This window comes from Microtus ochrogaster, chromosome 4 (assembly GCF_000317375.1).
Source record: "Microtus ochrogaster isolate Prairie Vole_2 chromosome 4, MicOch1.0, whole genome shotgun sequence".
Lineage (NCBI taxonomy): Eukaryota > Metazoa > Chordata > Mammalia > Rodentia > Cricetidae > Microtus > Microtus ochrogaster.
The window spans coordinates 10,387,748-10,400,357 of NC_022011.1; the positions used below are offsets into that span (position 1 = coordinate 10,387,748).

At 38.6% G+C, this 12,610-nt stretch overlaps 1 protein-coding gene across 4 annotated transcripts in view; it reads left to right on the plus strand.

The window, feature by feature from the left end:
• Cdh8 (cadherin 8) overlaps window positions 1–12,610 on the plus strand; it is a 368,006-nt gene that overhangs the window by 12,543 nt on the left and 342,853 nt on the right. For all 4 annotated transcript variants that reach the window (XM_026790139.1, XM_005345543.3, XM_005345545.3 and 1 more), the window contains exon 2: window positions 3,241–3,690. In XM_026790139.1, the coding sequence (XP_026645940.1) occupies window positions 3,439–3,690 (252 nt within the window). In that variant the 5' untranslated portion in view covers window positions 3,241–3,438. The remainder of the gene's footprint in view (window positions 1–3,240; window positions 3,691–12,610) is intronic.

The following is a 12,610-nucleotide window of genomic DNA, read 5'->3' on the forward strand; positions in this document are numbered from 1 at the left end:
TGTTATTCAGGATCAAATAATAATGCTTCTGAAGGGTTTCTTTAACCAAGATTTAATTTAACCATTCCCCTGCCTCAATTTTGCACAGCAATACAAACTGCAATGTTTTGAATTTTTATGGAAAGGAATACAATTTTGACTATCAAACCTTATGCTATTAATATATTTGTTCTAATTAATGAACCTATGGCAATATTTAGAACGTGTGTGGGCCAGTGATGGCATCTCATCTCATTTTGACAGGCTCAGGCCAAGCTCTCTGTCAATGAGCAGTTTCTGGAAAGGAACTGTCTAGTATGTGTTTAAACTGAGTTTAACTTTCTTATTTTAAATTCATTCACTCAATTCTTTACAGATTGTGCAGCCTGCCTGAAAAAGACCACCACATATTAGCCTACCCTAACTGCTTTGTTCCTCAGAATAAACCTGCTGGGTCCAAACTGTTGTCACTGGAGAATTTCTGGTTGTTTGGTGCATTAATAAACAGGAGCAGAGAGAGTTCAGTGTGAGGTCTCAAGTTCTAACTCCAAACTTGTCAGCACTCGAAATTGTTCTTACACTGCTTCCGTGCCTCTTACACTGCTTCCGTGCCTGTGTATCTCACACCACAGGAGAACATCACATATGACCTTTGAGCATTCAAGAACAGCTAGCAGTGGAGCAGACTATGTTTAGAGAAAAAAAAAATGTTCCTTTTCCTTAAAAAGAGTTAGGGTGGAGGTGCCATGAGTAGACAGTTTGCCCGACTGAGGTGCGTTAGTAGAAGGTCAGCCCGGTTGAGGTGCGAGAGTAGAAGGTTAACCCATCGATCCTTCTTTCGTATCACCTCCATCTCTCTCCCATATAGTTCTCCCTAGCATCAGGTTCATCTTCCTTCAATACTATCTTTAGCAGAATCACCTTCCACCCCTCTATCCTGCTCTAACCAGCATCATTTCCATCCTCAACCTTTTCGGTACTCCTCAGCATCACCTCTAACCTTTTTTTTGTCCACACCATCTTTATCTTTCCTTTTCTCCTTATCAACTCCATCCTTCCTTCACCAACATCATCCCCATCCACGTTCCATTCTGCATTCACTCTCATCACCATCATTCTCGTCAGTATAACTTTTAATCTTTATTCACTTTTTGAGGATCACATCCATCCTCCTTCCTCCAGGTCTCCATCTTGCTTCCATTCTTTTCTCACCAACATTATCTTTATTCCCCCAACTGTGCTCTTCTTAGCAGCATTGCATCCATCCTCATCATCCTTACCTTTATCTTCCCTCCATTCCACCCTCATCAGCATCAACTTTGACCTACGATTATCATACCACCTTAGAGACCAACCATTTCTTGTCTACCCTTACTGAAGAATTCATAAAGTTTTAGTCTTCAATTGTTTCTCCTTTCTACCACTACCCCTGCAAGCTGTCTCAAGTAACTATTTCTATAGAAATATTGGGACTACTTCCCATGTTTTCCCTGCTCTTTTTATGTTTTGGTTCGGAGCCATAAACACTACAGCTTTGTAAATTAGGGGTTACTGTGTTGTCGTTTTACAGATGAGAAGGCTCACGTTCAGGCAAGCTCAGTATTCTGTCCATCACACAGTGATAGTAAATGGGGTAATCTAGAATTTATGCCAAGATCTATTGGCCTTTAGAATATATTATCCAGTGTACCCCAATACAATTTCAGCATAGCTCCCCATGATATATCTAAGAGGAAGTATGACATGATGTGATGTTATTGAAAGTGTCTTTTGAGTAAATGAAGACAGATAACTGGTATAATAGAGTTTAGAAATCTTCAATGGTATCCTTTTGGATTTAAAGAATCATTTCTGAAGTCTCAACACCCTGAGATAGAAGTAAATCTTAACTTGGGGAAGACCCCCCCCCCACACACACACTGGTACAGTAATTTTAAGAACAGGAGACGCTGTTTTTGGAGTGTCTCCTCTGGGTTGATCCCATGTTGAAATCTATTGAAATTTCCCTATCACCTTAATAGTTGCTGCTTGCATTGGTGCCCTGTACGTTTTTCAGGGTTGGGCCAGGTGTAAGTCCCAGTGTTGGGTTCCGCCCATGCAAAGAGTGACAAGGAAGATCATGTCATGGGCCAACCGGTTAGCTCAGACACCATGCTGTTTATGACACAATGGCTGCATCTTTTAGCTGACTCCAATAGGGCCACTCGTCAGCCCAACCAATGTTAATAACATCCTTGCTTTCTCATTCTGAGCCAGAATGGAACCAGGGACCTAGAGGTTAAAGGTTCTCTATCCTATTATGAATTCCCTGAGCCACACTGCACCGGATGGTGTTCCCCAGGAATTATTTTTCCACTTAATCTAATTCAGCCTGGCTTTTCTCAGGGATCTGCAGTGAACATCATTTCTTTAAAAATAATTTTTTTGAGTGGGAAGAAACACATTTTGTTATGCTGAAGGTAAGCAAAAAAATGTATTTGACACCTCAGGTAATAAGGATTTTTTTTATCCTCTCCCTCTCTGAATTCCTTCTATCGAAAATTGTAATTTTACCATATTTCATTCCGAAAGGAGCTTTTCGTCATTTAAATCTCCCATTCAATGGTGCATTTAGCTTGGGAGCGGTGACACTGCCCTGCTTATAGCGTACATGCTGGACATTGGCGAATTCTTTCTGGAAGAACTCTAATTTTATTCCTTCATTATTAGCATCTTGCCTTCCTAATTGGAATTGGTAGTCACAGCCATGAAAGCTGGGGAGAATCCCTTCCTATCTTCATGCCCATGTCCGTGTGTGTGTGTGTTGATTTCTTTAAAATGAAATACAACCTTCTTTGAACATGTTTAAAGAGATGAACAGGAGAGGGAGGGAAAGAAGTTGATACACACCCCAAGTAGGCTTACAGAGAGTGAAAAGCAGGAGAGGCTGGGACGATTTGGAGGTTGGGGGGGCGGGCAGCATGCCTTGAATAGGAAGTGACAATGAGAAAAGAAAGGGTTATTATCTGTTAAGACCACTTTGTTACTTAAAGCGGTTTTTGACAAGTGATATGGTTGTGGAATGAATGCTAAAATCTAAATGATGCTTAGATTTAAATGGCTTTGTTAGCCAATTCAATCTGGTTCCTCAGGTCCACTTTCTGAACTCAAGAGTTTGGGAAATGCTCATTATCTTTTCACTGTACGTGCCTTTGAGAAGCGCTGGTTTGTCTCAGCACCGGGTTCGTGGAGCCTTATCTTTCTTCCCTCTTATTTGTGCAGGAAATTTCAATGAAAAGGAAAGCCAATGGATCGTGGTCTTTGAAAAGCTGCTTAGACAGTCTGTTTCCTGGTCCCCTGAACACGTGGCCGAGCTGTAAGTAACCGCTCCACACTGCGTGATGAATTGGATGGCTTCAGACCCGAGGCAAAAATAATAATTGTCTCATTTTCGCGCTGATTTGCTTAACTGGTGGGACCATGCCAGAAAGGCTAGCTGAGACGCTCGTGGACCTCTGGACTCCATTAATAATATTATGGATTACCCTCCCCACTTGTGCGTACATGGCTCCGATGAATCAACCTCACACGTTAACCACTGGATCCCCTTTGGGACTAAGCAGGCAGAGTGAAGAACTGCGAATTTTGAACCGCTCCAAAAGAGGCTGGGTTTGGAATCAAATGTTTGTCCTGGAAGAATTTTCTGGACCCGAACCGATTCTCGTTGGCCGGGTAAGCTTCATTTTTAAGCTCTCATTTCAGGGTCTGTTCCTGGTCTTTAAATGTTTCGTTTCAGGCTCCACACAGTTTTGTATCACACTTAAGTGTAAATCCTTCAGACCAGATGGTTAGCCAGCTAACCTGTTGGTTGCTCTAGCAATATGAAAAGTCCTACTGCTTAAAACATTCTTTTAGGAAATGTTAGTTCCCACAGCACTCCCACCCTTTGCTGAGACAGCATGGACTCGGATAATGGATAAACAAGTCAAATGCTTTCTTATTTATGCAAGACTTCTTTTGTCAAACTTTTCTCTAGATTCTAGTATTTGGGTCTAGTACTTAGAAGTTGTAGGCATTTTGATCTAATTCGAATTCCTCTGACTCCAATCAAAGTACTATTTTCTTCTATTTTAAGGTTATACATTCCAATTTGCAGGTATTTTCTGTTTTATTTTATTGATTGCTGTTTCAGTCCTTGTGAAAGAACTGTGTTTCTTGTGAAGAACAAAGCAGTATTTGTAACAAAAGTGCTAGGCAGGACCTGGTGCTCACTTCACAGAACATCATTTCTGTCATTGCCAAATACAATCAAACACCTAGAAGGATCATTTTAGGTCAGTGGTGAGTACCTACGTTTGCCTGTACGTTACACTGCATTTACATTTGTTTTGTTATTGTTGTAAGTTCTTCATGTAGACACTGGCTCTCAGTTCTCCAAAATAGTTCTACAGTGCTTCAAAGACATGTACATGCTCACTCTTCGGAATCATTTGTGTTTGCACATTTTGACATTCACTGCTGTCACCCTTCAAATTCTGGGGATAGATGGATGGTATCATGCAGTTGGTAACAGTCTTTCCTAGCGTGTGAAAAGCCCTGGGTTTGATCCACAGTGTTTTATATATATACAGATACATACATATACACCAGGTGTGGTGATATATACTGATAATCCCGTTAGAAGGAAGGATTAGTTGTTCAAGGCCACCCTCTACTACCAGGGTACAGGATAACCAAGTCTCAAAAAAAATAAGTTAAAAAAATATTTCTAACAATAAACCCGACAATGGCTGACTTTCCCGATAAACAAGATTGAAAAAGGAATCACATATTATCCTTTCCCAAGCTCAGTGATTTCAAAAGGATGTGGTAGGGCTCAAAACACAGATCTTCAAGACTTAGTTCCTGTGTCTCACTAGGCCCTTTTGGTTCCCTTGCTCTGCTCTGTCATCTTGTCTAACAGCTGAGCCTCCTTAAGGTGTGTTTCCTCTTCTCTGTGCTTCTTGACAGAGGAGGTGTGCAGGAAACATGTCTCATTATTCTGGGCTTCCTGCAGCCCTACTTAGGTACCAGGCACTGGGTGTAAGCACTTGGGAGTATCTTACTAAAGCAGTGGTCTTTGTCTTTAAAGAATTCATATTTTGGTCAATACTGACTGTTAACTATGTATTAATTACTATTATAAAAATACTTGCTTGGCACAGAATTTTTGCCTTTAACAATGTTTGATCTTATATGCATATAAATGCACATACATATGCATGTCTATATATTCATGTATGTGCACAAACACTTATAAAATATATTCACTAAAACAGATTCATGTTCCATTTTTTTTCTTAAATCAAAGTGAAAAAAAATCCATGAAAGATTTTTCTATACATATAAACTCCAGTAGTAAAAGGGAGTTGAGGCTCTTTATAGCCATAATGTATCCCATGACAATGGCTGCTCCTATACTTCAGTGGAGAAATGTTAGCGTAGCTGATTACAGGGTGCTGCCCTGAACCCTGCTGGGGTTGCTACTTACTTTAAAGTTTATACGTTTTAATATGCTTCTAAAAATGGGAGAAGTTCTGAATTCCAAATTGCATCTGACCCCATTCCTTCTAGATACAGACTGCTTGATTAGCTTTATCCTTTCTACAAAGGCAAAAAAATGAGGTTTAGATAAATTAATAAACCAAATTATGAATATGAAAAAATGTTCCATATGAGATTCCAAGAATCATAATTTCCACCATCATACATTATTTAAAATTCAGTAACTAAGTACCTGAAATTTGTAATTTGCACTTGAGTTTGGAATATAGGATAGAATGTATGGACATTCCTTCTTTTCTATATTAAAATTTTTTTATACAGCTCTATGGTGAGCAATTTTTATCCCATATGAAATTCTGGAGTTACGTACATAAGTAGTTAATGGATGGATGATTCCTTCCTGCTTCTGCTAGTCACCTTGTTATGAGGGTATATCAATTACGACATGTCCTGCATAATATAAATACCTGAATATATTGTACCCCGAAGAGCACTCCATTTTTATCTGAATAGAAAAAGTAATTAAACCAATTATTTTAAGTTTAGAATCTGAAAGCTGATTTCACCTCCATTTCTAACATGAAACAAAAGTGACAGAGTCAAATGGTCGAGCATTCAGGATCCCTCTGCGATTTACACATGCTTGAGGTGTCTTGCTTCTTTGAATGATAGAAATCCCAGTGAACCTCAGGACTTTGAAATAGCCAGCATGCTCTTGAGTCTCTCAGCAACAGACACTGCATGTGAATTAGTTCTTCGGCCTGCTCTGTACTATGGCCGGATTCCAAATCAATTGCTCAATCACATCTCTGTGATTTTTTGAGAGAATTTTGCTGCAAATATTTTCAATCATATGTATTTCCCCTTAAATCAAATGACTCCTAAAAGAAGACAGCCTTAATTTTTGCTATTGTGGACTTTTGTGAAGCTAAAAAAAAAAAAAATCTATTGTAGGTGACTGTTTCTGATTATGTGTCAGGCTGAGTGCAGGGATGATCCACATCAGGGCGCTCACTGGTGTTTTATGGTGTTTTATCTTTATACACAGTCTTCTCCATTTGACTCTTTAAACCACTTCACTGCAGAGCTTCTCCCCAGGAACCAGCTGAGAAGTATTAGTTACCTATGAGCATACCTGCTCTTTAAAAGGCCCTCCTGCAAGTTGCGATGTTAGGGGCCTCCGACCTAGTAGGCTGAGTTCAAGCTCAAGGGCAGAGTCAGCTTTTGAGCGATTGGCTCTTTGGGATTGCACACACATCTTTATATTATCCAACCTCTGGTTTTACATATTGGTGGCAGCTGGGTGTGGAGAAAGGACCTAGACATTAGAGATAAACCCGAGAGCTTTGAACATTGATTTTTGTCCTTTTTTGGGCTGTTCACCTTACGAAAATTGTTGAAACTTTTCGAGGATTGTGTTAATGCCGGTATTTAAAAGTGAATGAAAGGTCAGCTTTGTAATATTTATCATGTAGTGATTATAACGGGGTTCTCAACTTTGCTTTGTGAATATCTGCAGCAGGTATGTTAGACAAAACAAATACACAAACAAAATAACAGAAACAACAACCAAACACTGATATCTCTCTTTCCATGTGAGCACAGGACTATGGAACCAAAAGAGGCCCCTTCTCTAGTCCATGTTTATTAGGATCAGAGTAGGAGGGACTGAGTAGGGCTCCTGGTTCTCAGTCTGGTGAGGCAGAATAGAATTAGGAAGGAGACTGTTTCAATTAATCACAAGGTATCCAACTATATGGCATTTTTTTCCCACATTGTCATATACAAAATTCTCACTCAAGAACTTCATGTTGAATTATAAAACTATATCATAGTATTTTATGTAAGTGTACAATTTTGTGATTTACCACATTTATAGCTATCCATGGTCGTGCATGTGTGTAGTCTCTATGGGTTGTAATTTGGACATGCTTGATTCAAAATTATGAACATAGACAAAGAAAGCATATTTCCTTGGCCAGAAGCTGAGAAGTTTTTGTGTTTCTTGTTAACATAGAAGAAAGTAGAAGCCATTTTTTCAAGAGCCCATCTCTGTTCATTTTGTCTGGTATATGGTTGCTTCTCCTTCAGTATTTCCTGTTCTTTCTCTATGCGGTTCATTACTGTATAATCATCATCTAACGTAAATAAGATTACAGTTGGTCTCCTTCCAGAATTTGTGTTTCTTAAATGATTCGTTTGTATTTATTGTTCCATATCCCAAATCCCAGGATTCAAGAATAGTGGCTGCCTAAAACAAAACAGGCAATGAAATTTCCTACAAACTCATGAATGGACATTCTACCTAAACAATGAAGGAGTTTGGAGAAGTCATGTATGCTCAATTAGATTTAACACACGTGGCATTTTTTAATAAAGTATTCAATACAACATTTTTGTGTTCTCTTTCATATAGCTATACCAGATGGGGAGTTAAATGACTGTTTATACGTATTGATTTTGAGGTCTCTTTAGAGGCACTGAAGGTGGAATGTCTCTTGAAATAGTTGGTGGAATCACGCCCGTGGAGTCTGGGTCTCTCACAGGTGGCAGGTGTAACATAGTTCACACTTGTGTCTGTGCTTTTTGTTCAAAGTAGAAGAGATAAGATCTTTTTAGAATTTCTGAAAGTCAAATACTACCCTACCAGCCTTCATTCCTGTCTCCAGTTCTTTGTGAAGAAGGTTACACTTAGCCTGTTAGAAAGCTCATAAATCCTAAAAGCCCCACAGTGCTACCAATCCCAGAAATGAGTATCTCTGGAAACTCTGACAGAGAACGTAACAGTTCATGGAACTCTTAACCCATATAATCTTATATTGTCTAATGGTAGAAAGGAAGGGGAGAAATCTCACTGCGGTTTTTGATCAAGCTTGTAATTGAGATTAAAATAAACTTGTCTTCGTGGTAAATTGTGCATGCATACTTTCTGATAGGCAGATTGGCTTCATCTTGAAGGCAGAGTATAGAAAGAGACCATAACTGTATATGAAGCATCTGCATCTGCTACATCCGTTAGGTATCCCATTGTCAGTGGAGTGTCAGTAACTGAACAAACACAGATATGTATCAAGAGGAGACTGATAAAATTAATCATGTGAAAATGGCATATTGAATTAAGGAAAGTACTCTGAAGTGAAGGTATGTGGTGTTGTGGGAGCAAACAGAGGGTGCTAACCTATTCTGTAGGCACATGACAAGTTCCCAAGAAATAACCTATGTTAGAAGACACACTAACCCTGTGGAAAAGGACACAAGATGAAACTATAAAGCATTGCTGACATGGCATGACCAAAATTATGTGCAGGGCAGAGATAATGTCAAGATAACATTCTTCAATGGGAATGCTCTAAGCTAACACATCCTACATGGTTGACAAAAAAGTAAAGACACTGGACCAGAAGGGGTACTAGTGAGGGTCATTTTCGGGATAAAGACTGCTACGTTCATAGTGCATCTGGCAGGCCAAATAGGACAAGAGAGTTCCCCAAAACCTCTTTTAGAAGTTTACCAGCTTCGTTCATCATTCACAGAGACTCCGTTTTTGGCTTCCTAGTCTCTCACAGAATCGTGTTGGACACATTGTAGCTCAGTCTGGTACTATGTGCAGCTTAGGTCTTGAATGCATAGCAATTGCCTTCAGCTACCCTCATGCTGATACTGCAGCTGTGAAGTCCTATATTTCACTAAAAGATATGAAGTGTGTGTGTGTGTGTGTGTGTGTGTGTGCGCGCGCACATGTGCACAGGCATATACATCAATCTATTATACTGCAAAGCAGAGATTTAGGACTTGGGTTTTTATGACGAGGTGAAGAAACAAGGAGTATCTATGGGAGATCTATCAGTTTTTTAGTTTAGCTCTATTCTCCTCAAGTACTTGGGGAATAAACTCAGCCACCAATGTCCACAGAACAAGAATATGGAACTGTGTTTCAGTTTTCAGGCCCTGTTGTCTCAGCTCTTGTTTGCTGGCCCCCATGAGTCTCTTTTTCCCACATTGTTTTATTTTTGGACAAAGGTATCTGGCTGTCCAGGTGGTCAGCATTATTCTATCCTAAATCTCTCTCTTACATAAACTCCTCTCCTGTGTTGGCTGCCTGTTTTCCTCCTACCTGGGCTTCCGATGCCTTCCTTATTTGGATGTAATTCTCTCGCTGGTGGTGCCTAGTCTATTTATAATCCTCTTCCTCCAAGGCACTGACTCATTTTCTCTCTTTAAATTTGACCTTCTAACCTTCCCTCTTCCCTGTAACTTGGCAATCGTTTGGGTGGTACTTAGTATGAAGGACATGCGATGCCAAGTAATTACACTATATTACAGTTTACGGTGTCAGCGGCCGGTAGGAAAATTGCACTTGACATGCCATTATTTTTGCCAGGCCTTTGCATGTTAAGAGCACTGGGCAATGCAGCCACCGCCAAATTGGATCTTTGGCCTTGCAAGAACAATTCTCTGTCAGTTCTGCGAAGCTTCTGCCTCCTCCGACAGAACTGTGTGCACCAATAATTTGGCAAAAAATGCAAGTCAGCATTGTGTGTCTCAATCTGGCCACACAACAAATGCTGTCTGCCTTTTGCTCAGTGTGTCCTGACTTGAAAATATCAGGCAGCTCAACCCAGTTAGAAATTATTTGCTGGTGATACAAATAAAGGTCATACTCTCAACTATCGAAATCTACTAAGGACCGAGGCACAATCGGGCTCTCATACACATGTACACGGGCATACTTACACACATACATGCATGTACATCTAAGACTATTGCTGAAGGTGACTCACATTCGGATTTACCTGTGTTTGTTAGTGACTGAAGTCTCAGACATCTGGGTTTTTATTTCTGAATCCTTACACTCCTACCTTGTTTGCTATATTCTTTAAAAAGAGACCAGGTGATTGAGGCTTAAGGTTTGGACAAATATTCTCTGACACTGAAGTTTTAGTTCTATAAAATATGATGATTAGGTTGTTATATAATGAGCCTGTATTTTTGTGCTTATGCACCCTAATAAAATCATCTGCATTTTATTAAATATGTGCAAAACTCTTTTGACTCTATAGGTGTGATATTTGTCCTTTCATTTATGAATAGATGTCTATGTACATTTTCGTGTTAGTTGAGTGATTTTGAGAAGATATGAAGAGGGACAAACAAATTGTACTTCCTCATCTTTTAAAATTGTACACTGTGTTGGCTGGATTACTCCATATGAAGTGTAAATAGAAATTAGATCATGATGCTTATGTTAGGTCCTAATGCTACACCAAAAAATTAAAATATAAAAGGGAAACATTATAAATTGCTTTTTCTCCCCACATAATACGTGCATGGTGAAAATAAGAGGGTAACTGCGCCTTATTTCTACAGATAGCGCAGCAAATTAAATCAGACGTTACAAAGGTTTCTCTGTGTAGCTCAGACTTTCCTGGAACTTGCTTTCTAGACCAGGCTGGCCTCAAACTCACAGAGATCTGCCTTCCTCTCTTCCAGAGTGCTAGAATTAAAAACCTGCACCACTCTGCCTGCTTTTGTTTTATTTAGTTTTTTTTTTTTGTTTTTGTTTTTTTCAAGATATGGTTTCTCTGTGTAACAGTTCTTGCTGTCCTAGAACTTAATGGGTAGAACAGACTGGCCTTGAACTCACAAATACACATGTGCCTTTGCCTGGCCAAGTCAGGTTTGTTATAAAATGATTCTTTTATAGTTCATAATCCCTTTGATGGTCATTTTATTAATTATTTTTTGTAATCTACTTGAAATAAAATAACAGCACATACAGGTAAAATAAGCAGGTTAGTCATTCTATTTTATGAATAAAGAACAAAAGTTTGCCAGTATTAAAAATACAGAATTTTTTCCTATTATTATACACGGATGGACAAAAATCTATCTACCTGTATTGGATGAACTTTAGTACTAAATTACTAGAAGGTATATTTGCTATATCTTTTGAATGAAGCCCCTGAAAACTCATGACTCATAACTTTAGAACATTGTGGCAACATCACAATTTTCAGAAATTAGGAGTATAATGTGCAGAGAATTGAATCATAATATGCATGTGTGATAAAAATTCCTGATACACGTATATTATTATGCAAATATATATCCACCTATGCATATGAAAATGTATGTATTCAAATGTGGAATATATATGTGTCTGATGGAGCACTTAATCACTTAATAACCCGTTAGTTCCCACCTCCTAGTTTCATACATTTGCTGTTACCCCGCAAAAGACTCACACACTGTCAAGGTCCTGGATTTTTTTTGGAGTAATTTTAGGAGAGTGCTAATTCTCTAACCACTATCCACTGTTTTGCCACAAGTATTTATCAAATTAAAAACAACCTAAACTCATAAAAAAAATCCAAACACGTAATGAGTGTGTGGCATCCAGGCAAGCTGTTTTATGCAAAGTGAGAAATTAATTCCTGACATTGATTCAGAGATTAATAAATGTATCTCCAGACTCAATCTTCGTTTTTAGCATGTATAGCCAGATTATCACTTTGTTTACAAGGGAATTTTCTGCGTTTTATTCTTAATAATGTTTTTTCCATTATATTAAAAGCCATGAAATTACTGAAAATAAATGGTAATAGTATTCTGCTCATTAAAAAAAAAACTCGGAGTGCCATCCATCCATAATAAATTCTTGGAAATTTATTTCATTTGAAATCCTTTGTAAATAAACCTCAGACAAAAAAGAAAAACTACACCTGTCTTACACACTTGGCCAGTGAATGGTGAATCTCATCAATTAATCAATTACAGTGCTAAACATATTTAATCATCTTTATGCAACAAGGAAATAAGAACATTCAGTGTGTCTGCAGTACTGCGGAATAGTAAATGACTTTCATTACCATGGAACAGACCAAATATTAGGCAGATGTAAAGGCTTTATATATGATCTTTAAGTGGGGAATTACCTTGCAAGTATTTAGGTAGTTTAGTCAGTTCACATGCTCATTTGAATCTTTCAGAAAATAAGAATTACCTAGAAATATTAGCTATAGAATTATACTTAAGAAAGGTCAGTGCACTAGAGAACTTCCAAGGTGTTATTTTGCCTAGCTGGGCATGTTTCCTCGATGCTGATTAT